At 42.8% G+C, this 25855-nt stretch overlaps 2 protein-coding genes and 1 long non-coding RNA gene across 4 annotated transcripts in view; 1 reads left to right on the plus strand and 2 right to left on the minus strand.

Moving 5' to 3' along the window:
* Positions 1-6849, minus strand: GNG10 (G protein subunit gamma 10). 2 transcript variants are annotated; one of them, XM_070430907.1, is made up of 3 exons: positions 6674-6849; positions 2015-2146; positions 1-780 (listed from the first exon to the last, which is right to left on the minus strand). In XM_070430907.1, exons 1-2 carry the CDS (start codon positions 6797-6799, stop codon positions 2021-2023), a joined length of 252 nt encoding a protein of 83 aa, XP_070287008.1. In that variant the 5' UTR covers positions 6800-6849; the 3' UTR covers positions 1-780; positions 2015-2020. The 2 variants fall into 2 exon arrangements, with proteins under 2 accessions (XP_070287008.1, XP_070287009.1); XM_070430908.1 differs by having other exon boundaries at positions 6719-6846.
* Positions 6821-25855, plus strand: part of LOC139020868 (uncharacterized) — a 21202-nt gene continuing 2167 nt past the window's right edge. Inside the window, exons 1-2 of the long non-coding RNA XR_011473373.1 lie at positions 6821-6996; positions 25436-25539. This is a non-coding gene — a long non-coding RNA (uncharacterized lncRNA). The remainder of the gene's footprint in view (positions 6997-25435; positions 25540-25855) is intronic.
* The window catches only part of DNAJC25 (DnaJ heat shock protein family (Hsp40) member C25), a 23553-nt gene continuing 6096 nt past the window's right edge, over positions 8399-25855 (minus strand). Inside the window, 3 exon segments of the mRNA XM_070430902.1 lie at positions 8399-9617; positions 12170-12640; positions 13548-13700. Of these exon segments, the coding sequence (XP_070287003.1) occupies positions 9495-9617; positions 12170-12640; positions 13548-13700 (747 nt within the window). The 3' untranslated portion in view covers positions 8399-9494.

The raw sequence follows: 25855 nt of genomic DNA on the forward strand, positions 1-25855 counted from the left end.
GATTTTCACATTGCTTTGCTTTTAATCATTTGCAGTGTTCTGTAAGTCACATTTTAAACATTTGAAAGCTATGAGATAATGTAGTGTTTTTTTTAAAGTATAACCACAACTATAAAGTAGAGGAACTTAAGACAAAGATCAGATCTGTGGCATACACAAAATGGGGAGAGCTAATACACAACACATTAATCTTTCCAAACAAGTTTGCTAAGAAACAGCTTCCATATTTAGTGTTAAAATAAAACAATCTCACAAAAATCAAGACATCACTTGATTAATAAAGTCTGTTCTTTCCCCCACTTTTACACTGTCTTGCCTTCATTTTGAAATTATAAATTCAAGAGAAAAGGACACATTTTGTTATGGTGTAAAAATCTTAGGAACAACAAATTACAAGTATTCAATTTTTTAATAAAAATGTTTTCCTTCCCAAAATGTAAACATCAGTAAATAAAACATACATAATATTTCGGGTCTAGAAACACCAATAATTCACTTACGAAAGAGGTGCATTTTTGTATATTTGGTGGTAGGGTTTTTGTCTTAAGTATAAAGCACTTCACCAAACAAACCAGGCCGTTATTATTTAAAAGTCTCCTTCACTCAGTTTCCTAATTTGAGTTGAAACTCATCAATTTCTGTAGAATTGTGGCTATAGGACCAGGCCGCAGGGAAGGTCTGAATATGTAAGTCGTTTGGTTAGAGAAAAATGTTTTCGTGACACTTGGAGGCAGTCATTCATCACTTTGTGTCTGAAGGCTTCCTTAGCGAACTTCTTTCCTAATGGAAAGAGAATTTGGTTCATTTTCAGTTTAGTAAGATTTACACATGAAATTAACAGCATTTCATAGGACACTTTAGTATTCTCAAAGCAGAGAGTAACAAGTTAATTTTAAAAACCCATTCAAACCACACCCATGAAAGTGCTCTGTAAAAAGAAAAATGCCAAGCCAGTATGTAACTACTACTTTAGTACCATAAATGTGGGCATTTTTTATTAAAAGGTACAACAGTACCTGATAGTATGATTACTTCTTTTTAATATGCATCATTTCCTTTATATGTATGAAAACGGACCTAAGATGATTATTTACTGTATGAAAACCCATTCAAACACAAAATTTGAATATGTTGGCCCCAAAAGACTCTAATAATCTACTCACTGAACTCTTCCAAAAAAAGAAAAAAGGGAAAATGTGAATTAGACCCCACATAATGCATTAGAACCCATGACATTTCTAATATGCCACCAAAGAGAGATTTTCATTTCAATAATCGGCTTTTAAAGCTCTTTTAACCAGACTCACACTTTTCCCCAGTAGCTACATTAAAGCTTCCTCCATTAAAACACAGAGATAGCCTGGCCAGTTTGGCTCAGTGGTTAAGCGTCAACCTATGAACCAGGAGGTCACTGTTCAATTCCCAGTCAGGGCACATGCCTGAGTTATGGGCTTGATCCCCAGTAGGGGGCGTGCAGGAGGCAGCCAACCAATGATTCTCTCCCATCATTGATATTTCTCTCTCCTTCTCCCTTCCTCTCTGAAACCAATAAAAATATTAAGTGAAACAGATGTATTCTGAAGCCTTTGAAAGACATCACAGCTGGTAGTAGGAACAACTCTCTTCCTCTGGGGAGTCCTTTGTCCCAAGAGCAGCAAGTGGGTTGATAGCACCAAGCAGCAAATGACAACTCTGGGATGGTGTAAGGACAGAGAGTAGGATTAAGGTCAAGCAATGACCACCAGCTAACTCAGTCAAAGAGCTCAAGTACATGAAGATATTAACATCTTATGAGTTAGTGCCCAAGAGGATTGAGACTCTCTTAATTAGATGCAATGCACAGGCAGGGTAAATAGAGACTAGAGTCACCCTTCAGGGATAGTTGTGCATTTGGCTGCTTTTCTTTTTAATTCCCCCAAGAATAGTAGATATTCAAAACACAGTTGCCCAAATCCTCTGGGAAGCCCTGTGATAGTGGCATGGCCCCAAGCCGGCATGGTGGATCAAGACTCACCAGTCTTCAGAGTAAAGCACAAGACCTGGGCTCCCGGAAGGGGTTGCTGCCCGCTGGAACTCCGACCAGCAGGGCATCCTTGCAGGCATTCTGCATGCAGTACTGCTGAAGCTCGGCAGCCGCCTGGGAGACCTGAAACCAAAGGCCTGCAGCTTGACACGCCGCCCACAGCCAGATCCACCGGGCAGCCCTTCGGCATTCTGAAAAACGCGCCTGCAGCCTGACCACACTTTCTGTGGCTGCCAGAAGTCTTCCTTTTTGCTGAAAGTTCTAATAACTGAACTCCAAAGAGGAAAGGTTACAATTGCAATGAACTCTGATTTAGGATATTTTTGGTTGCTTATTCAACAAAAGAAAGAAAAAGCAGCGTCTCTGATGCATTTAGTATCCTAGTTCTGAGACTAAATTGGTAAAGAAATAGCTCATGCTAGTGTTCCCTTTACACATTTTCACTCATAAAGTATGTATAGATGTATCCCTGTTTGCCAAGTGAGCACACTGTTTAATGTATACAAGGCTGGAGTTTTATCCCGTGTGCTCAGAACAAGTTCTCCCGCCTCGCTCGGGGGCAGGACAGCTTGTTGGTGAACAGAGCAGCCTCTGGAACCAGACTGCCTGGGCTCAGATTCAGCTGTGTCACTACCTGTACGGACATGGGCCGGTCTCTTAGCTTCTCAGTACTTGTTTTCTCATCGGTGAACTGTATTTAGTAACAGTACCCACTTCATTGGATTGATGTGATGATTGAGTTAATGCAGGCAAAGCACTCAGAATAGTGCTGCCACACCACTAGCAATATATATGTGGCAGACTGCAGAAAAGTCACAATATTTTGCAACTCCTCCCACCAAAAGCTGGAGCCTGCTTACCCACTTCTCAAATCTGAGCTTGTTTGGTGACTTGCTTTGACCAGGAGAATGTAGTAGAAATAATGGGCAAGTTCCAAGCCTTGGTTAGAAGAGCCTTTGCAGTTCTCTCTCTCTCTTGCTGTGATTAGAATCCTAAAATCACCATCTCATAATACCAAGCCAGACAACCCGAGACCTTGTGGAAGAGCAGCAGAAAGCTAGACCCAGCCACCTAACTACCAACCCCCAGCTACGTGAGTGAAGCCACCCCATATCACCCAGCCACCAGCCAACCCTCCATTTGACTGCAGATGCACAGGAGGGCACAGCAAAGATCAGCAGAACTATACAGTTGAACCCAGCTTAAACTGCTGACCTAAGAATCGTTGAGTTAATAAATGTCGTTTTAAATCGCACATATTTGAAGCCTTTCTTCACTTCCCATTTTTCTTTTCATTTTTAAAAATATGTGTTTATTCATTTCAGAGAGAGGGAGAGAGATAGAAACATCAATGATGAGAGAGAATCATTGATCAGCTCCCTCCTGCATGCATGCTCCCTAATGGGGATTGAGCCTGCAACTAGGACATCTGCCCTGACTGGAATCAAACCTTGATCTCTTGGTTCATGGGTCAACACTCAACCACTGAGCCACACGGGCCAGGCATTTCCCATTTTTCTTGCATTGAAAGATGCTTTGTGTAAAAACTCACCTATATTGTACAGAAATGATTCTAATTGCTCTTCAAGAATTACTACCACTTTGTGTTAATTTCCCAAGTTTCCAAATAACTGGAAAATCAACTCATGTTACAGTTACAATCTCATTTCTAGAATGCTTTTAGGAATTTTGGTTTCATTCATGTAATAATCATTTGTTACATAACCTAAACACAAAACACTGTCAGAATAATGTTTAAGTTTACTTTTCCCTCAATAGAAGTTTTATCATTTCACATTAATTATAATTGGAGTTAATGGTTCTATAGAACAGTTATTAATTCAAAAGAAATTTGTAACCAATTGTGCTCATGCTTGCTTCCTCTGTATCAAAGGGAACAGGTGGACCCCACACCTGAGTGGAAGGAGACTATCTCCCAGGGCCCCTTGGAAAATGGGACTAACGGAACCCTTGCCTAACAACATGGTCAAAAAGTGAAGGTGAGAGGACACGCAGAGAACATAAGAGTAAGAGTGGACAGCATTCCTCTTGCGCAGTGGTTCTCAACCTTCTGGCCCTTTAAATACGGTTCCTCATGTTGTGACCCAACCATAAAATTATTTTCGTTGCTACTTCATAACTGTAATGTTACTACTGTTATGAATCATCATGTAAATATCTGATATGCAGGATGGTCTTAGGAGACCCCTGTGAAAGGGTCATTCGCCCGCCAGAGGGGTCGCGACCCACAGGTTGAGAACCACTGCCTAGCACTTTAGATTGGGAGGATTCAGGCCCAAACTCTGGGAAGCTGTGGCCTGCTGCTGGAGGTGGGATAATGCCCACCCAGGTTACACGACTTCCCTTGGTTTCCGCCCATCTCACCCAGCAACGTCCGAGAGGCTTCTCCAAAGCAAAGAAGGGGTCCTGGGGTGGATATGGAGCATTCCAGGCACTAGGAAGGGAAACTAAACAGGTGGTGCCCTGGATATTGACCAGCTAGCAAGTCTGTTGAGGAGACATCATCTCTGGGTGCGCTGAGCACGGTCATCGAGCCCCGAGATGAGGAGGCCAGACCTTGGATTGCTGTGACTCCCTAAAGTGCTGCCTGTGAGACGCCGCCAAGCACCCCAGGTCTGCTTCCCTGAGCACATCCCTCAGCGAAGTGTATTCTCTGTGTGCCTTGAACAATTCTCTCAAATTCCCTAGATCTCGGTTTCATCTCCCATAATAATTTATTTAACGGGTTCCCCAGCTTCCTCACAGCGTAGGCATCTGGCTGTTTCCCTCTCCCCCTCAGGTCTCCGCATCCTCCTGAACACTTGCTACAACCCTAGTTTCAGCTCCCCGACCTCCTCTCCTCAAACCTCCTCCTCCTCCATGCCAGCAGTCACAGCCAAGACCTGTTAACTGCTCCACAACGGAAATGTTACACTCCAGCATCCTGCTTTCTGATCACAATCTCTCCTCCCATCCAGGGCGCTGCTTCCTCCTCCGGCTACACCTGCTCTCGGCTCTCAGAGAGAATGCCACCTCGCCCTCCCTCCAGCCCAACACCAGGAGGCTCGCCCTGTTCCGTCTCTATCCAGCCCAGGCTCAGCCTCTTTCTGGGCAGACCCTCAAGCCCCTTGCCCTCCACACCCACTTCCATCTTTCTGGCATATCTTCCCTGCTAACCCACTTACTTGGATCAACTACCCTTCAGGTGGGCACTCAGACCCCTGGGTGGTCAAATGCTGCCGGGTGAGAGGACCCATAAAGGGTGCAAGGAGTCTCCACTCTCACAGCAGCCGGGTCTCCAACATCACGAGGTGTCTAGGGATGTGCCTGGTAAGAAAGAGACACCCTCCCGCCCCCCGCATCCCTCAAGGCACCCTCTCCCCACCCTCGCTCTGGGGGTTCCATTGGCTCCCTTTCCTCTGCCCCAAAGAAGGCCTCTATTCCAAGAAAACTGTCACCATACAAGTCCTCAAGTCCCTACCTAGAAACATCTATCTGTATACATATCCCCATCCCTTCTTCCTGTCTCAAAAGGTCCCCCCAATCCCAGGCCCCCTGTCTCCTCTCCCTCCAAATCTCCTTCTCCATTTGTTCCTTTGCTCAACTCAAAACATGGCTTTTTGTTTCCTACTTTAAAAAAAGAAAAAGAAAAAGGTGTTTCCTCTCGAAAACCAGACTTCTCTTTAAGGGTGCCTACCTTATTACAATCCAGACTGCTCCTCCTCCTACGGAGACCCTTCAGCATGCCATAAGCCTCTCTTCCCCTTGTTCTATACGCTTCACATCACTTACTGTCTGACATTATTTTCTGGTTAATGTGTTTCCTGTTTATCTTCGCCCCTGGAATCGCTCAGGACCTAGGATAGTGCCGGATGCGGAGGCCGGCCTGCGAGGTCTGCAGAGGACGCTGCCTGTACCCGCTGCCACACCCGGTCACACAACAGATCCTTTACCCCGCGGACTGAACCCACAGTGGACGCGGGACTCGCCCCGGGCTTCCTCCCGGCTCTCCTCTCGGCCTCCCCTCTGCAGGTGCCGGCTCCATGCCGGCCTCTCACCAACACGCCTTTCCCGCCCTGCATCTCCCAATGGCATCCTTCAGCCTCGGCCTCTGCGCTTCGGCCCACGGAGCTAAAGGCCGTCGGGACGTCGCCGCGAAGCCCACGGACCCAAACCTGACCTCGCCGCCCCCTCCGTCCCCTCCTCGCGCTCCCTCCCCGGTGCGGCAGCAAACGGCCGCGCCATCCGCGGGTCACGACGCCGGATCCCTGAGCAGCACCTCCCCCCTCTCAGTCCATCACCCAGGCCGTCCATTCATTCGTCGCCCCCGCATCTCCGGCCTCATCCTCGCGCACCGACAGGGAAACGCGGAGGGGCGCTCGGTCCCGGCCCCGCGCGCCCCCGCGGGGACCGCAAGCCAGTCTCCCCGGCCGGCCTCCTCGCCCTCCCCTCGGGCCCACCTTCCCCCCCCCCCCCCCACCCCCGGCGCTGGGTCCCGCTCGGCCCGGCGCGGGGCTCCCATCCCTGCGGGCCCAGCCGCGAGCCGGGGCCAGCGCGCCGTCCTCCCCGCCGCCCCGCCCGCCCCGCGCGGCCTCGCCCCGGCCCCGCGCCCCGCGCCCGGCTCGCGCTCCCGCCCGCCCGCGGCCTCACACGTTCTCCGCGCTCCGCCCCGAGAAGAGGGCGCCGGCGCCGCACCTTGATCCTCTCCACGCCGGCCTCCAGCTTGAGCTGCTCCACCAGGCGCTGCAGGGCGTACACGCTGGCCCCGGAGGACATGGCGGCGGGCGGCGCGGCGCGGCGAGCGGCGGGGGCTGAGCGGGGGCTGAGCGGGGGCCGGGCCGGGCCGGGAGCGGGTGCCGCCCCGGGGCGGGGAAGCCGTTGGCCCGCCCCGCCCCGCCGCCCGGCCTCGCCCTCCCGCCTGCCTCTCGCCCGGCGGCCGCTCCCGGATCCCGATCCCCGCGGGGAGGAGCCAGGTAAGCGATAACGACAGTTGGGTCGGGAACTGCCAGGAACCCCAGCGCCTCCGCGTTCCACACACAGGCAGGACCGCGCTGCGCCGGCGTCCTGCACGCTTCCTGCCTCCCAGCTGTCACCTGCAGTTCCTCACTCCTCTGCCATGGACCTTCTAACAGCGGGTTATCTTCCCAGCAAAGGGGCTAAAAATCACTCTTCTCCATAAAAACGAAACCGGAAGGTGTTTCTGCCCATGTTCATGAAAATAGCAATTATCCCTTTGGTTTTCTAAAATGATTCAAAAGAAACAGGAAAACACATCAACTATCACGTGTGAAACAATGTACCATAAGTTATTTCACTTCCTTATGCCCATTTTTAGAACTCTCCTGATTCACCAGGTTTGTAGAGAGACATTTTCATGGGCTTTTTTTTTTTCTTTTTAAAATTTTTAGAGACTGAAGGGGGGAGAGCAGGCAAGCGAGAGAAACATTGGTGTGCCCCAACCAGGAATCGAACCCACAACCTTGCAATGCACAGGGTGCTCCAACCATTGTGCCACACAGGCCAGCGCTTGAGGGGCATTTTGAGACTTTTGGAGGCAGTGGAACTTAGGGCTACTTGATGTCCTTTTGAGCAACCCTTCAAGCATGCCTGTTTATCTTAAAAGTGTCCCTTCAGTAAATGTAGGCCTTCTACTAGTGAGTAGCTGATTATTCTGATGTCTCTGGAAGTTTCTTTCCTGAGTTGTCATCTTAGCTGCTTCACCTTGTACCCAAGGCAACAAGAGGCCAGCAGCTGCTTTTAAAACACACAACTCCAACCCTAAGGAGCATCGCTTTTTTCACTCTAGCACAGCACTACACCTCGAACAAGGTGAGGAATTCAAACACCTATTAAAAGAGTAAAGAAAACACCTATTAAAAGAGTAAAAGAAACATGGGGTGCCCTAACGGGTTTGGCTCAGTGGATAGAGCGTCAGCCTGCGGACTGAAGGGTCCCAGGTTCGGTTTCGGTCAAGGGCGTGTGCCTTGGTTGCGGGCACATCCCCAGTGAGGGGTGTGCAGGAGGCACCTGATCGATGTTTCTCTCTCATCAATGTTTCTGGCTCTCTGTCCCTCTCCCTTCCTCTCTGTAAAAAATCAATAAAATATATTTAAAAAAAAAAAAAAAAGAAAGAAACATGGGGTTTTAAATCATCAGTAGACACCCTCCCGCCCTGGATTTTAACAAATGAGAATGAATGGTTCCTGTTCCCTCTGAAGGTAAGAAAACATTTACTGAGCACTCATATTTGCCAGCACTTTCCTCCTATCTTATTTAATTCTCATAATAATCTACTCTCTATCCTAATCTGTAAAAGTTATGTAACAAAAGCAATATGTTAATCTTTGATTTACAATGTCATACCAACAAACGTGACATATTGCAACCATTTTATTCATATGACGCATGGGATAAACCCTTTAACAGCAGTACTGATTCGCCACCACGCATGTGCGTTGATACCTTGGTGAAAATCATGCTTCAGTCAAATTATGTGTGAATTACTTTCACTTCCACATGTATGAAAACATATCTCATTGTTTATATCTCATTGAAAGAACAGCACATAGTCACTTCTTTTTTTCTGGTTCAAATATATGTAAATGCATTCATGTACAATGGATTTTTTTTTTTTTTACCACTCAAGGACTTTATAATATACTAACAACTTTTCAGTACACTATTTCTGCTTCGTCGCTTTTTAAAAATTGAAGTGGGGGTGAAAAGCAATACTGTGGTACAAAAGGCCTTTGTACAAGGTCTCTTCTGGAAACATGTTTGAAAAAAGTCATAGTCCTATAATGACTGTAATCAAGATCATCCTACAAGGACATGAACGCAGAGTCACTCTCCTGGAGAGTTTATGACCTTCTTAGGAATACTATGACTGGGGAGGAAGAGTGGAAAGACATTTTAGAGGACTCTCCTGGAGATATATTCTGAACATATTTCAATCCCAGAATGACTATAAAGAAGATGACGTTATAGTTGAAATCATTTTGTTGAAGTTTGTGTCTAGAAAGACACTCAATAACATAATGAAATGCTATTATAATGTTTTATGTTTTGTGAAAATATCAGAGGCCACGAAAGCAGAAAAATGTAGCACTATAACAGAGAATACGGAAACACGTTTGAAGAATAAGCACTTAACACGTAAACATTGTCAATGGTATCTAATAAATTTTCATGTCAAATCTTTTAACCAAACATATAAAATTTTAAATGGCAACTTATAAATCTTCATGTTAAATCTTTTAACAAAATCCACAAATAGATTATAAAAACTGAACAATCATAAATGTCTTATGTATAAAGTTTTAAGGTAAAGTTTAAATTTCTTCATTATTCTGTTGAATCAAATACTTAAGGAATTTTAGTTACTGCAGAGGAGTAGGGGAAACATTTCTAAAATAATTCAGTTATGAAAATATCACGATTAAGGTTTGGCATAGTAGCATTCCAGCAGGCCTCAGTCATCCACAAATGTTAGCCGTCCGGGCCCTTCATTCCTCATCCATCTCCTGTATCTCTTCCATCGAGGGTTGTTGGCCAATTTTTGCTTTAGCTCTTCTTCTTGTTCTTGTTTGTAGACCTGTAAGTATAAAAAACACTAGCTGACTTTATAATCCAAAGGGATGCATTTGTCATAAGCTTTATGGCATATTTACATTTTTCAAATATAAGTTTAGATAAAAGTGTCCAATGAATGTATTGGTTTGTCTTCTGAAGACCATGCACTAAAAATACTAAGCAGTTAAGCACTTGAACATTCAGTGTTAAATACTAAAGAACAGCTTGTAGAAGAACTAGCCCTCATTAAAATCATACACAAGCTGAGTTTAAAGGACTTAAACATTCCCTCTCTGCAATTAATGTCCAATATTTAGAATCACACTTCATTTTTTTAACGTATTTTTCTGTAAATTTAACTGGTGGCTTTCGGTATTTGTTGATCCTAACCAAGGAACAAAATGACCTGGTATATACATTTGTCTCCAAACTGAACTTACATCCAATCCACTTTTATCTTCAAAAATAATTATTGGTTTTTCAAAATATTTTACTAAAGTTACCAAAGAAGGTTAAATAAACCACATGGATTAAGAACAAAACATATGCATCTCTGTAACTTTCAGTGGATGTCAACTGACATTAAATGGACACGTTTTCATAACCAGTTTCAGAGTTATATCAAATTTTACAAAGAAATTATTCTACTTCCAAATTTAGGAAGTAATGACCAAATATATATAATCTCATATAATAACACTGGAGGCCCGGTGCACGAAATTTGTGCACTCGGGGGGGAGGTGGGGTCCCCTCAGCCTGGATTGCGAGAGGGCACAGGCCAGGCCAAGGGACCCCACCAGTGCACGATCAGGGCAGGGGAGGGACTCGAGAGGTTGCCCAGCCAGGGAAGGACCACGGGAGGGTTCCAGGTGTGTCCGGCCTGTCTCGCTCAGTCCCTATCGGCTGGACCCCAGCAGCAGGCTAACCTACCGGTCAGAGCATCTGTCCCCTGGTGGTCAGTGCACATCATAGCGAGCAGTTGAGCAGCCTTAGTATATCATTAGCATATTACACTTTGATTGGTTGAGCAGCCGACTGGACGACCAGACACTTAGCATATTAGGCTTTTAGTATATAGGATAATTAAGCCCAGAATAGTACTCTATGAAAGACAGTTTTGTGAATTAGACTGCTTAACCTACTTTAAAAAGAAAACTTTTCAGGTAATTTAGGAGCAAAATAGTATGTTACCTTCCATTTTTATGTTAGTGATAATCAGGCTGAATATAATTACTTGCCAAAACATTCTGGCAATTTTCAGTAAGTTAAGTTACTTAAATATAATTCAGACTGAAGCTTTACTTTTAGTAAAATCTATTTAGAATATGACATATAAAAGGAATGTCTCTGAAACTAAAAAAAACAATTATAGTTCAGATTTTTTAGGAAGATTTCACTGTTTTTTATTCCTATATTTAATATATTAACCAAGTAATTTTACCCCAAACCTAACAGATCATGGTGAGATGACTAGTTGCTTGAAGACTTTAGCTCGGCAGCTGATCACCTCAAAGTCACTGTTGTAGCTGACAACTGTAGAATATACAGTTATTAAAATGCCCACAGTTCGAGGTACATAGTAAGTCAATTGAATTTAAAAATGAAAGTAACTTTTCATACATATGTTAGTTATTATGTAGAAGAGTCTGTGCTCATTTTGTTTGGAATGAAGCTATTTAAACAAAATTTCCATCTTTTATACCCTCTCTCTGTGTTTTGTTTTAATCTCCGTGGCTAAGTTTACATGACTGGAAGGAAATTTGGGGAAGACCAAATTTTACCTAGCGCAGTTAACAGAGAGTTGTTGTGACACCCTTGCAAACATACATTATCACCCCATTCTACTTAAACACAACGAATTAGACCATCCTTAACATTTTCAGCATCAAAGTATTTAAAATTTATTTTAAAAAAACAAATTACAGATTAAAAATCCACTGTCCCACCCTAGCCGGTTTGGCTCAGTGGCTAGACCACTGGCCTGCAGACTGAAGGGTCCCGGGTTCAATTCCGGCCAAGGGCACATGCCCGGGTTGCAGGCTTGATCCTCAGTAGGGGTTGTGCAGGAGGCAGCCCATCAGTGATTCTCTCTCATCATTGATGTTTCTATCTCTCTCTCCCTCTCCCATCCTCTCTGAAATCAATAAAGAAATATATATTTTTTAAAAATCCACTGTCCCACTACCGAATATAGTCATACTTTCAATAAAAGACCTTTTTTAAAAAATCCTCACCCAAGGACAAGTTCACTAATTTTTAGAGGGGACGGAAAACAGAGGGGAGAGAGAGAGACATCAATGTGAGAGAGAAACATCCATCAGTGTCTCCTGTAAAAGCCCCAACTGTGGATCAAACCAGCAACTTAGGTCTATGCCCTGACACACCACCTTTCAGTGCACAGGACGACACTCTAACCAACTGAGCTACACTGGCCAGCGTAAAAGTAAGATGTGTATTCATTATTTAGCTCTTGGATTTCAGAAATTTGAGTGCACTTCTGTGATCCTTATCACACAACTAATTTTATCTTGGTATGGAAGGTGACATAAAAATCACAGAAGACTTGTTACTCACCTCATAATTCTCCTTTATCCAGAGCTCCCTTTTAAGAAAAGTTTCTTTTTGATGATCTTCTAGACTATCAAACTGAGACTTTGACATCTTCATAGATTTACGTATGAGATATAGTCTTTCTTCTTCCCCATACTCTTTGCCTTTGATATTGAAATTATAGACCCACCGGCAGTACCAGACTATATATGAGCAGAGGTGAACAGGAGCTAAGAGAATTTGAAACAGGAGAAGATCGCATATCTGGGGTTTTTGATAGCCTCCCTTTATATCTACTTTACTCTTTATAATGTTCTTTATAATGTTCTCCTCCTCATCACGAATTTCCTCTTTGGATTTCTTGTTTCTGCCCTTCTCTTTGGCTTTTCTGAGCAACCCCTGCTCTTTAGCTATCTCCATGGCTTGGATGCGGTACTTGGGCACTGTGGCCAGGTAGTTGATCGCCTTGTCGTAGCTATTCCACCAGCTGAAAAACTAGAATATTTAACAAATAAAAATGGGTGATTTTTATTACCAGAATTCATCTTGGTGAGCACCACCCCTCCCCAAAACCCATTCTCATTAAAAAACAGGGACCTCAATAACCTTACACTGCAAGTAAAAGATACAACTGAATAATGCCTCTATGTACAAGGCTGGGTAAGTGAGGTAAGCCCTGAGCTGAGCCAAAAAGCCATTAAATCAGACAGGAGATACCCAAGATGAGAGGTTAGATAGATCAATGGAATCACACACCTGCGACTTCACATCTTTACTATCTGGCTCTTCCCTACTTCACTAGTAAGAAATCTCGCTGTAGTTCTCTCTCAAGAGTACAGTCTACTTACTGAAATAAACGTTAAATGGCAAAACTAACTGGTAAGGAACTTGTTTTAAGAACTCAGCATATAGCTTGACTGGCATGGCTCAGTGGTTGAGGGGAAGGGAGAGAAACATCAACTGGCTGCTTCCTGCACATCCCCTACTGGGGATCAAGCCCACAACCGGGACATATGCCCTGACAGGGAATCAAACTGGCCACCTCTCAGTGCATGGGATGATGCCCAACCAACTGAGGCACGTGGGCCATGGCTCTAGTTCAGTTCTAATGACTAGCCCCAGGCAGTGTACACTCTACAGCGGTTCTCAACCTGTGGGTCGCGACCCCTTTGGCGGTTGGATGCCCCTTTCACAGGGGTCGCCTAAATATATCCTGCATATCAGATATTTACATTACGATTCATAACAGTAGCAAAATTACAGTTATGAAGTAGCAACGAAAATAATTTTATGGTTGGGGTCACCACAACATGAGGAACTGTATTAAAGGGTCGCGGCATTAGGAAGGTTGAGAACCACTGCTAGCACATACATAGAGACGCACCTATCCACCAATACACACCTGAAACACCGAGATGGCACACACAGTGACCAAAATCACAAGTCTGACGTCCACTCTGGGGGCCAGGCGCCTGCGGTAGTAGTGATAGTAATGGCTGTAGTATTCCTCTGGGTGATCCAGCATGTAGTCATAATCTTTTCGTGTTTCTTCATCCTGTAAAATAACAAGATGTCCAATTTCACAAACATTTCCTAAAATGGCCTCAGTTTATAATCTTTTAAGACAAATCTAGAGTTTTTTAATTATGTAAGGTTAATCTGAGTAAAAGCACTATCAAAATCAAAAAATTTCTGCCCCGCTGGCGTGGCTCAGTGGTTGAGCATCTACCTATGAACCAGGAGATCACGGTCGGGGCACATCCCTGGGTTGCGGGCTTGATCCCCAGTAGGGGTCATGCAGAGGCAGCCGATCAATGATTCTCTCTCATCATTGATGTTTCTCTCTCTCTCTCTCTCTGAAATCAATAATAAAAATATATTCATTAAAAATTTCCCATCCCTCTTCAAAGGCACATTAATTTGTTTCCAGAACTTTAATGTTAGCTATAAAGTATAATAAAAAATATCTCCCTAAATTCTTGAGTACTGTTAGTCCTCCTAGAAAAATAAAAACACTTTAATAACAATTAGTGATGCCTTTTTAGCCAGTGTTGTGCTACTAAGGATGTCTTTGTGTTCTTATAACGGAAGAGCATGTTGACACCTACTCTCAATAACTGTTGATGGGAAAAAATGTTTGTTTCTATTGTAAATATTCACAATCATTTTCCAGCCTTAGGTAGAAGGCTTTCTGTTGAAAGCAATGATTAAGAGAACAAAAAGCAGACGAAGCCAGTCTGTGCCTATAAAACTGAATTATGTTCATCTCAAAGAAACATCTATGCAGAATGGTGGTCCAAGTCTAGCTTTGTGACTTTGGGTGACATTTTCAGCCTCTTTTTTGTTTTTGTTTTTTGTTTTTGTAAAATAGAGATAATACTGCTCTTACAGTGTTGTTTTGAATATCAAATAACACATTATATAAAATCATGTTACAAATACACAGTACTTTACTATTACAAACCTTGTCACAGCCCAGTTCATAAACAAGGCAACATATAAACATGTTGAAAATAATTAACACTCTGAAATGCTGCTCTGTTTACAAATGTTCACAAATAAAACATTTCTTAAAACCTTGCATAATTTTAATCAATTTCCAACAGGGATAAATGCCAATCTTTTATTGAGCTACATTGGTTGAAGAGCTACTAAACTAGGTTATGAATTGCTTTTACCACACAGGAAAAATCTATTTTGTCTTGTGTCTAAAAAAATGTTAAAAACTAAAAGCACAACAGATTCTTTATAAGTGAGTACACAAAAACCACTATGAAAACAAAGATCTTTTTCACCTAGAGGATTTCTTTTTTAGATGAACTATTCAACATCCATAAAGTTACAGATTCTTAGACAAAGACATTTCAAAATCTGCACCTGGTGCTCTGCTACCAAACAGAGGTCCTGGGGTCTGTTCAGGGTCTCCTTCTGAGTCCTCCAAATGTAGTTTCATAGATTTCAAATAAGAAGTTTGCTAATGACAAAAACCTTCACTGTAGCCATTAAAGTCATTGCATATTTTCTATTAAGATTTCTGAAGTTGAATGAGCATAATTTCAGTGACAAATCTCTTTCATTACATTCAAAGTATTTTCAACTTCTGACTAGAATTTGAAATTAGATAAACTAAGTACCTAGTATGGTTAGATATAACTATACTTAAAGTCCCCATGACACTACAGAGGACCAAGATGAGAACTGTGTGTGATATAAGAAGGGCTATTATTATTTTCAAATTCACTCCTTATATGTTCATTTCTATAAAAAAAAGATTTTCTTGTGGCAATTGCTACTTTTTTTTTTTTTTTTTTTTGCTTTTGGGGCTAATGTTATAGAAATGCTCTGTGTTTGGCCTGAAATCCGTGGCTTTTAACTCAGCCTCCCAATCTTAGCAGATGCCCTTTAAAAATGTATTTCTTCACACGTGATTCTTCTCCGACCAGATGAGAGGTAATTTTGAAATTGACTGCCACACTGAGATCAGATTCCTAAAGCCTCCAGCATCACTATCTACATGGGCCCTTCCCCAGCCTGGCTGTCCTTCTGGTCTCCGTGTGGCTGAAATCCACTATGTGAATGTCATACATCCAATAGTTATCCTTTCTTCTTTGTTCTCTTGTCTTAGTGAAGGTCACATTCCACAGAATGCAGCCTCCATCAAGCATGTCACCCACATCTTCCCGGAGGGTCACCATCTTACCACTGGTCCCTAGATGTGTGACATCATCAAGTTGTGGGCTACTCTAACAGGATGGTCACTCAATGCTCTCCAACCAGCAACTCCAAAACCTAGACCTTGTGTCTGGTCTCCACTGCAACCTATAGAGTCTACTCAGAGCCCACGAACAAGCCCTCAAACCACCTCATTCCTGAAAAGGCTTCATTCAGGGCCAAGTCTGACTTCTCTTAGATGGTTTTCTTTTTCCCTGGAGTCACCATAAATTTATGACCCACTTTTGGTCATGATTAGAGACAAGAAGGTTAGCCACCTCCTTATAGCATTTAACCGGCCAGAATCTTGACTCAGTTTATAGCTTTCCCTCAGAATGAAGAAAGTGACTTTAGGCTGAGGCATAATGTACTTTAGCGGGTGTTCAAGGTTGGCACAAATTGGAGAGTTAGGAGCTCTCAACGGTCTAAGTCAAAATCCTACTCGTTAGTAACCCACAAAGTTTAGAATCAACCTAGTAAGCACACCAGGATACCAGGATTATTAGCAAAAAAGAAAAGACAGAGACTAGAACCCAGTTAGAGAGCTACAGGTACATACTTATTTTAACACCATATATTTATATTTTTTTCTCCTATGTATTTTGGAACTAAGATACTCCCACATTAAAAAAAAAAATCTCCAGGGCTAATCAGGTAAGTTAAAATTTCCTTGGCAACCAATAAGGCCTCCATACCTGGCCCTATCTTACCAAGCAACACCTCATCACTCTCCCCTCTTCTGTCCACAGCAAATAGATAGTAATTCCTGGAATTTAGTGTGTTTTTCCAATCCAGCATGCTCTCTCAGACCTGTCTTTGAACACAGAATTCAAACTCAAATGCCCATCCCTTTTTTCCAACCTCATGAGCTCCTATTAATCCTTTAGGGCACAAATGTTACTGCTTCAGACAGAGTTAGACCACCTTATCACACACATCACCTATTTATTATAGCACTTATCACACTGTAATCACCAATTTTTTTCTTTTCCTGGAGTAAGAACTTCTAGAAGATCGGTAGGGTGACTCAGTGATCTCTGTATATCCAAGACCTAGCACAATGCCTGGCACTCAGGAACCATCATTTTAAAAAGGAGTGACATTTTGTAACTCCTTATAACTCACTACACACATCTCCCAGCCACACAGGTCTCCATCTCACCAGGAAGGCTGGATGCGGGATTATGTCACAAAAAACTTCAGTTGAGCAGACACGACTGCTTGATGTCATAGCTTATGAGAGTATGCTACTGTGGCTTAAATAGCTTAAACCTTAAAACAGTTGAATATCTTACCTTTCAACAAGTAGTACTTTTTCTTTCAGCAATTTTGTGGATCTTAAGGTCCCAAGGTCAGGAAGATTCCAACTTCTTTCCAAAACCAAAACCTTTATACTTGTTTCTTCCTCCTCTCTGTCCTGAGCCTTTGCAAGCTGGACAACAAGCTCCTGGTTTCTAATCTCTACAGGAAAAAAGTGCTGCAGCTGGTGTCCACGCCACTCCCAATCCTCTTGGGCATATGCAGGAGGACTGGAACATAACCACCAATATCTAGATCAAAAGTGAACAAAAGGAAACCCACAAGCAAAGAAAGTACTGCATCCTTCCTTCTCTTAGGAACAGATCAGTCCCCCCGCCCCAGAGGCAAAAATGTATTATTTCTTGCCCTTGAGAGAAATAATTGTTTAATCTTAAGAAACATAAATTGCAATAATTTGATATTGCAGCCAGTTTTACATTAAAAAAGTTTCCATTACACAGATAGTAAAAACCATTTTAGGATAGTAAAGGCCAGGAATCAATAATGTATGAAAACATAGTAATATTTTGTTTGGTCTTAAAAATATGTATTAATTCTTTTTTCAAAGAAATATACACAAATTATCTTTTTTTAAAAAAAAAATCTGTTACCCTAAACTTTTTTTTCCAGGCCATTACATCCTACTAAAGATGATGAAAATTAACTACTATCAGTTTCATTTTTCTTCTTGTTCCCTGCCCACTAGCCACTGTGTCTTCTTCTCTTCTCAGTCTACATGAGATCTCAACAACTCCCATGATTCATAGCATCACATATATATAATCCACTCACACCTGTCCTTCCTGTGTCCACCTATTTTCAAGGATCTCCTGGACATTTCCTAAATGTAACAAAAATGTCCAAATTCAACATGCTCCAAACCTAAATCTATACCTCTGGGTTTCAATGAATAGCGTAGCACCATCATCAACTTGGTTAACTGAGCTTTTAAAAACTTTATTTTCAATTCAGCAAATTATTATGCAAGGCATTAAGCCTTGTGTTGAACTCATAAGAGGGTAAATAAACCAGTAAGATAAGGCCCAGGGCTCAGGAACTCTCCCACCGAGAAGCCTCTAGTGAGCAAGAAAAGCACAATTGGATGTGCCAAGGAATCAAGGACTGACCCTGCCCTGCCCGAGGCCACTGGTAATGGGAGTGACAGAAGAGGCAGCGTGAGTGCTGATTTTGAAAAGCAAGGAAAGCGTGGTAAAACCTGCTCCAGGTACAGAGAACAGCAAGTGTTAGGTGCAGAAGAATCAAAGGATACAGCAGATTTAGAGAAGCTGGAGCACTGGGGAAATTCAGAAAGAAGGGAGTAGCCAATGTGCCAGGAAGGTAAGTGTGGGTAAGAACGGGAGGGGGTCGGATATGCCACGCTAAGGTGTTAGGCTGTTATTGTCTGTGCTAGTCAAAAATAAAATGTTTTCAAGTATGAGACCAGTGGCACTGAGAAGAAAGAAGTATGTATTTTTGAAAGATAACTGATAGTATTGTAAAGAATGGGATGAGGGAAAAACAGGTTTTAGAGACTAAGAAGTGGAATGAATAGGACTTAGTGATTAAATTAATTATGTGGAGCATGACAGTGAAGTTTTTAATTATAGTTACTGCGTGGACCATGTTACTCTTAAGATAAAGAACAGAGGATGAAGACAGCAAATCTGGAGAAGATTCGAGGGGAAACTGTGGAAAATTTTGAAATGGGGAGAAAATTAATTATGGGACATCTTGCCAATTCTTGGGAGTCTCCAGGGGTTATCTAGTCCTGAAGGAGGGGTACACCCTTGTCTTTGAAAAGTCTATATTAACTTTGTAGAGACAGAACTAACTTGCAGAAAACTGGAAATCATGCAAATACTTCTTGTTCACAGAAAGACAAACTGTGTCTGGTGTAATGCAGCTGACCATTGCCTTGTCACAATGGCCAGTTTTATAGGCGGGTCAGCAGCCCTTGTCTACAGACTATAAATGTGTGGCGTTTTTTTCACTTTTGAGCCAACTTTATTTTTTATTTTATTTTTTTAATATATTTTATTGATTTTTTACAGAGAGGAAGGGAGAGAGATAGAGTTAGAAACATTGATGAGAGAGAAACATCGATCAGCTGCCTCCTGCACATCTCCTACTGGGGATGTGCCCACAACCCAGGTACATGCCCTTGACCGGAATCGAACCCGGGACCTTTCAGTCCGCAGGCCGACGCTCTATCCACTGAGCCAAACCGGTTTCGGCTTGAGCCAATTTTAATATCTTACTGGTTCCCTCATTCATTAATGGGTTAAATAAAATCTGGTGCATGTTCATTTTGTATTGGTCTGAGTCATAATTACACTGTATTTTTAAATTTCTGCTTTAACCAAGATTAACAAGACTGATTTCAGACATGTTTAATTTGGGGCGCCTGTTCTACAGATGAGAGACAACTGAAAAATGACCTTAGAGAACACAGAGATTTTAGAGCTGTCAAGGATTTAGTTAAGTTTCATTAGGCAAAGCTTAGAAAAGAAAGAGTACCAAAAGGATAAAACTTGAAGGAAAAGCAATGTTTAAGGTGTAGGCAGAGGAAAAGAAGACTCTAAAGACCCAAGAGAAATGGCTAGAAAGGTAGGAGAAGCATGAGAGTACTGCATCACGGGAGCCAAGGGAGAGTATCTTAACTGCACGGTCACGAGCATCAAATGCCACACAAAGTTCCAGGAAGAAGAACGCAGAGCCCTCAGCTCTGAGGCTGCAGCATTGTTCACCCAGGACCAGTTCCAGTACGTGTGCTGATGTACGTGTCCGTCTCCGACAGCTTGAATGAAAGGAAGATGAGGAAAGACAGTCAACAGTGGAAAAAGAAGGAAGCTGTGACCACAGATTTTCAAGGAGAGACAGGATCCGCTGACCTATTCGAATTTCTGCATTTGCGAAGAGAGTCTTAAGTTCCCAAAGAGGAATGATGAGATTCCAGAAGAAGACGGAAATAATCAGTTCAGTCACCAGTGCTTTCCTGCCTTCCCCAACCATCCTCAAAACTGTGCCCAGAATTTCCTTTCTGAATCAAACATCAGACTGGTGTGACTTCTCCACTTTGAAGCCTCTGGCAACTATTCAATACATGAACTTCAAATCCCTGAACACAGCTTAAAGGGTTGTTCACCATGTGATCCCAGGCTGTGTTCCAGGCTCCGGAACATTCTCCCTACGATGCCCCAGACAGGCTTCTTACCTACAGGCAGTACCTCCCCTAAAGTCTATGAGAAGATGCAAGAAGGTCTTTGTGCTGTGACTATCTCAAAATGCTCCACTTACCCATGATGAATCTGCACAAGCTCAATTAAAATGTCAAGTGCTCAGTTTCTGGCTACAATTACATCATCTCTAGTTTTTGCGTTAATAATCTCCTTGGTTGTTGATAACACCATGTGTCAGATGGGCACAGCACTAGAATTAAACACATCTGGTGTGTAATCAACCTTGGCCATAAATAGGGTATGGAACAGCTGAAATTAAGGGATCGGTAAAAAATAAACAACACTTTCGGGTTCACAGCAGAAGTAGCAAATGTGGCACATAAGGTACCACACCATTCTGGGCCCATGGGAGAAATCACTATCAAACTTATCTTTCCCACTGAATCCAGACAAGGCCTCAGAACATTCACAAGTGTTCCAGGGAGTCGTGACCAGACAGAGTTGGCGTGTGAAATAAAGACTGTCTGCTCTCCAGCTGTTCATCAGCTTCACAACTGTTATAGAAATTTACATAATTTCTATTATTTTTATGAATACTAAATTATTAAGGATAACTGATTAAAATCAGGATTGATGCTGGGAAAGAAAAATATTAATACTAATACGTGCAGTTCATTACCCCCCCCCCCCCCCCCCGCCCAAAAAAAAAAAAAGAGTCCCTGGGAACCCAATAATAAAAGTGATCCCTGGCGGAGAAAACCCTCACTACTGTAACACCGCACCAAACTACATCTCTCTCCTGGGGCAGGCCTCACACTCCGACTGCATGTTGCTGTTGATCCAGTTTTCCCTCTACCGGAATGCGCAGCATGTCCCTTCGTCGTCAACCTTGGTGACTGTTCTAGATCCAAATCAAAGAGCACACCCTTCTCCGCCCCCCTATTCCCTCAGCTGCTGCGATAGAATCTACACACATTTTTATTATGTAACTTAAATACCCAAACACTAAGTATCTGTCTCCTTGTTATAATAAAAGCTTGACCGCAGGAACTGTGCCCTTTTCGCTGTTACGGTCTCCTCCCCCAGCACCCGTCAGTACTGGTTGCAGAAAGGGGTAAGAAAATATACTCTGGGAGAACAATAAACAGTGACATAAAAGGGCAGGGCGTTCAGAATCCCCCTTTTTGCCAAATTCTTCCTAAGTGCTAGAGCCCTGCCGCATCCATCAGACTGGTGTAAAGGAACTAAGGGGCTCCGTGACTCGCTGCCAAGACGAGCTCGAGCAGCAGAGGGCTCTCCCACACGCCCCTAACTGCCCGCAGGGCCTTCATGCGACACTTCGAAGACCTTTCCTAGGTTCTTCTCGTGTGGTCTCGCTAAATGCAGTCAAATTCTGCTATTTTCGCTTTTTCTACCAATCATAGTTTTTTTAAGTGCATTCTTCCCACCAATTCCTTTATCTGCTTATTTTTATGCCATCCTCCTTATTTTATACAATTCTTATTTATATTCAAAAATGGATTAATGTTCTGACGTAAAAACCTTCAGAACACAATTTCTCCTGAAAAAAATAGAAGTGCAACTTTCCTCTCATGCAGGGATTTCTCATTCATACCCAACCAATCGACTTTATCTGTACCACTCTTTAAAACCACAACTAATTTGGGGTAAAATGCCAAAGTAGGCTTCACATACTAATGTCAAAAAACTCCAGAATCCACTTTTGATTTCCAATTTATCTGAATCTCCAGGTATGAGTTTTTACTTAACCGAATTTCTCTATCTGATGTGCCAGACACTGTGCTAGGTGCCGCGGATACACACACAGACAAGCTGAGGAGCGTGGCTTAGTGGCGAGGGGTGAAGGGCTTCAGTATTTACGGTGCAGTGTGATAAGTGCTATATCCACACAAAAAGACCCAGTGTTGACACAGTGAGTGACAGTCCGTTTACTGAACTTCCCAAGTCCATGATTCCCTGAATCCCCAGTAGTCAAATACACTAAATACCATTTCATTGTCTTCACTCATTATGAAGCAAATATAAAGCAGTGGGTGAGATCCTAACGGTTTGAAATCCTGCTGAAATCTGGAATTTTAAGTTATTTTTTAAATTAAATTTATTGGAGTGACAATGGTTAATAAGGTTATATAGGTTTCAAGTCAGACAAAGTTCAGAACCATATGCTTTCACTCATTCGTTGGATATAAAGCTGGGATTTTAAGTTATTTGAGAACATGAACTAGGACGACTTGCTGAAAAAGCACTGAGCAGTGCCTTTGCCTCCCACCATTACCCATCCTTCTCTTGGCGTTTTCTCAGTCTCTATGCACAGACGGAATCTTGGTTGCTAAAATAACAATGATAGAATCTTTGTTGCTAAAATAACAATGACTAAGAACCACTTTCCCTTTCCACTGAAGACTGTACACTGTTGCCCTAGCTGGTTTGGCTCAGTGGCTAGAGCATTGGACTGTAGACTGGAAGGTCCCGCCAGGGTTTGATTCCGGTCAAGGGCACATGCTCAGATTACAGGCTCAATCCCCAGTAGGGGGCGTGCAGGAGGCAGCCGATCAATGATTCTCTCTCATCATTGATGTTTCTATCTCTCTCTCCCTTCCTCTCTGAAATCAATAAAAATATATATTTTTTAAAAAGACTCTACACTGTGTCCCCTGCTGGAGCTGAAACTCTGAAAAGTGGAGCTAAGCAGAGCTGTCTAGGTGGAGAAGTGGCTGGGCCCGGGGCCACCTACCAGCCATGCTGTGTCACAATTGAGCTGTTTGCACTACAACTTTCCTTCTTCATCACCCCAAATTGGAGGATCGTGTTGGTGTTGAACTGACACCAGTGACCTGCAGTTGACACGATGTCCTGTCTCCGTTCAGAAACCACGAGCCCCTTATACTTGAGTTAGCTTTCCTGCGGTGCCTGGGGGCCTCGGGTACGTCCTCTCAGATCCGAGATCTCCCACTCTTGCAGATGAGGTCTCAGAGACTATTCGATTTAGGTGGGGGACCCTGGTTCGCCCGTTTGGACCTAGAGGGCCCCTCTACACCATTCGGGTTTGGTGCCTGGGAGGGGTATCCCTCAGTCTTGTTGGGCACCAAGGAGAGTATTCTCCAGGGCAAGCTTTGCTTCTTGGAGGCTGGTACCCAGGGAGGCTATCTTCCAGGTTAGGACTAGGCCTCATACATAAGATCTGGGAGGGCGCTCACCTTGACAGGCACTCAGAGGGGCACCGCCGAGAAGGAGTGCAGAATGGGTAACCCAAGCTCTAAGCTTCACATGCCAATCAGCCACCGCCTGGGGCTCTGGCTGATTACATGGACCAAAATTATGGCCCAGAGAATTGCAAGTGGCTAGGCCCCTGGACAAAGATCACACAAGATGATCGAAGCTCTGCTGGCAAGACGGGCTCTTCTGCAACGCCAAGGCTTGTTTGTGTGCTCAATAGAACAGAGAAACGACTGTCCCTCCCAGAAACCATGGGATGCTTTTTTTGGAAACTGGTACCTTGAGAACTCTAAATAAAATCAAGAGGCTACTATCACCTCCCTTAAGAAAACAATATTCTAAATTGGGTAAACGCCTTGATAAATTAAAAAAGAAACCAGTGCTGGCAAAACAAGAAAACTTTTCCTCTGACCCTTGCACTTGTGACATGAAAATCAGGTTTACTAATAAAACCTCAGGTGATCCCTCACTTTTCAGCTCCTCCTCCCTTACCTACCAGCTGCCTACCCTCCACCTATTCCCCCTCCCACCTTTGACTCCAGGTGGGCAGCAGACATCTGATGCTTAGACTGTACCCGGGGAGCCATTTTTTCAATCCCCCCCGCCCCCCGCCCCGAAAATCTGCACCTTTTAAGATTCAGGACTTTGGAGGCCATTCTCTTTACTTTTGAAGCTTTTCGACTTCATTGTGGACAGCTGCTTTCTACTTCTCTTGTTTGTGTTTGTTGATAAGCCCACCTTAAGAAGAAATTTTAAAGGAGAGAATCTCAAAGCTCTCAGAGACAATGCAATGCATTCTTCGATTTAAACGACAACAAACAGCTTTAAAGGAATTCTTACTGCATGCAAAAACTTTGACCACATAAGCAAAACCTCAACTCGGTCCATCTGCCAGAAACATATTTGAATCCGTAATTTTTCTTTTGGGTTTTGTATTTTGCTGTGTGTTTATGTCTGTCTGTTATAGATATGGTATATTTCTATCACTAGATGGGACTGCCAAATTCTAATTTATATTGCAAAAGGGCCTTATTTAACAGGCTTAAAATAAATGAGAACTCATAGAAATTGGAGAAATAACAGAAACTAATGCAACTGCTTTCAAAGTGCACATGATCAAAGATTAATCTTTAGTAAATAAAACTAAGGATAGTGGTTTAATTAAGGAGATGTAGTTGTCCTGCTCTTTAGCTTTGTAACTAAAAGATCAGATGGGAAACCAGGGAAATAAATTTGGAGCCTTAATGTGTCATTTTACAAGGCTAGAAGGGCACAAGATGCCTCAGATGAAGATCCATTTGTGACAAAGCCCATTAGGATGTTATGGTGATTGAAAAGGATTCATATAGAGAGTAAGATGTGCGCTTGGTAAAAGAAGGTAAGAGGAATGGAAATACATTTTTATTGATTAAAATAAAAGTAATTGTGTCCTAAAGTAAATGATTGTTCTAAAATTTTCAAAAAGATAGAACAAAAGATAGAAGTTTATAAAAGTTGCAGAAAGTTTGTGTGTGTTGCAGAAGGTTCATAGAAAAGGAATCTTGAAAAAGAAAATCTTATGTGTGGCCAAACTAAAGTTGGAATGGATTTATTTAAGTTACTGGTAACAGAGAGAGAAACCCAAATACCAGTTCTGTGTCAGAGTACTTTTCATCTGCCTTGGCTTAAAGCCTTTCCCTTGGTATTGCTTAAGGTCAATTCCTTCTGGTATATATTGATTGTCCCCTTCTAAAATTGTTACTGGAAGGCTTATCCTATGAAGCTAGATCAGGGAGTATGGGAACCTGCCTTATTTTAACTTATTGCAAAGAACTTACAAAGGCCCTTGAAATTAATGCAAGCTCAGAGAGCAATCTTTCCGCAGGGAGATGACACCGAGCATCCTGGCGTACAACATGGAACATGGTCCACCAAAAAAGACATCTCCACACGGACTCCCTCCAGCTTCACTGGAGTGGACCATACCAGGTACTGTTAACTAATGCCTGAGTCACGGGTTAAAAGGATACATGAATTCATTTTCAAAGGACCCCAAACCTGAACCTCATTCACCTGTTTGAACACCCCAGACTCTAGAGACCTCAAATTAAAGTTATCCAGAGCTTGGCTTTTGCCTTGGCAGTTTTACAATAAATGTTTCATCTTTCAGTCTGTATATACCTTGCTGGAAGAGATCATTATGCCAAGAAAATGTTCTATTCCATTGGTATTATTTCTTAAGTAACTATTAATACCATTTTTTTTTATAAATGGATTTAATGAACTCATAGACTGGCAGCTTTCT

This window comes from Myotis yumanensis, unplaced genomic scaffold, assembly GCF_028538775.1.
Source record: "Myotis yumanensis isolate MYYU_CA2020_CCGP unplaced genomic scaffold, mMyoYum1.0.hap1 SCAF_12, whole genome shotgun sequence".
NCBI lineage: Eukaryota > Metazoa > Chordata > Mammalia > Chiroptera > Vespertilionidae > Myotis > Myotis yumanensis.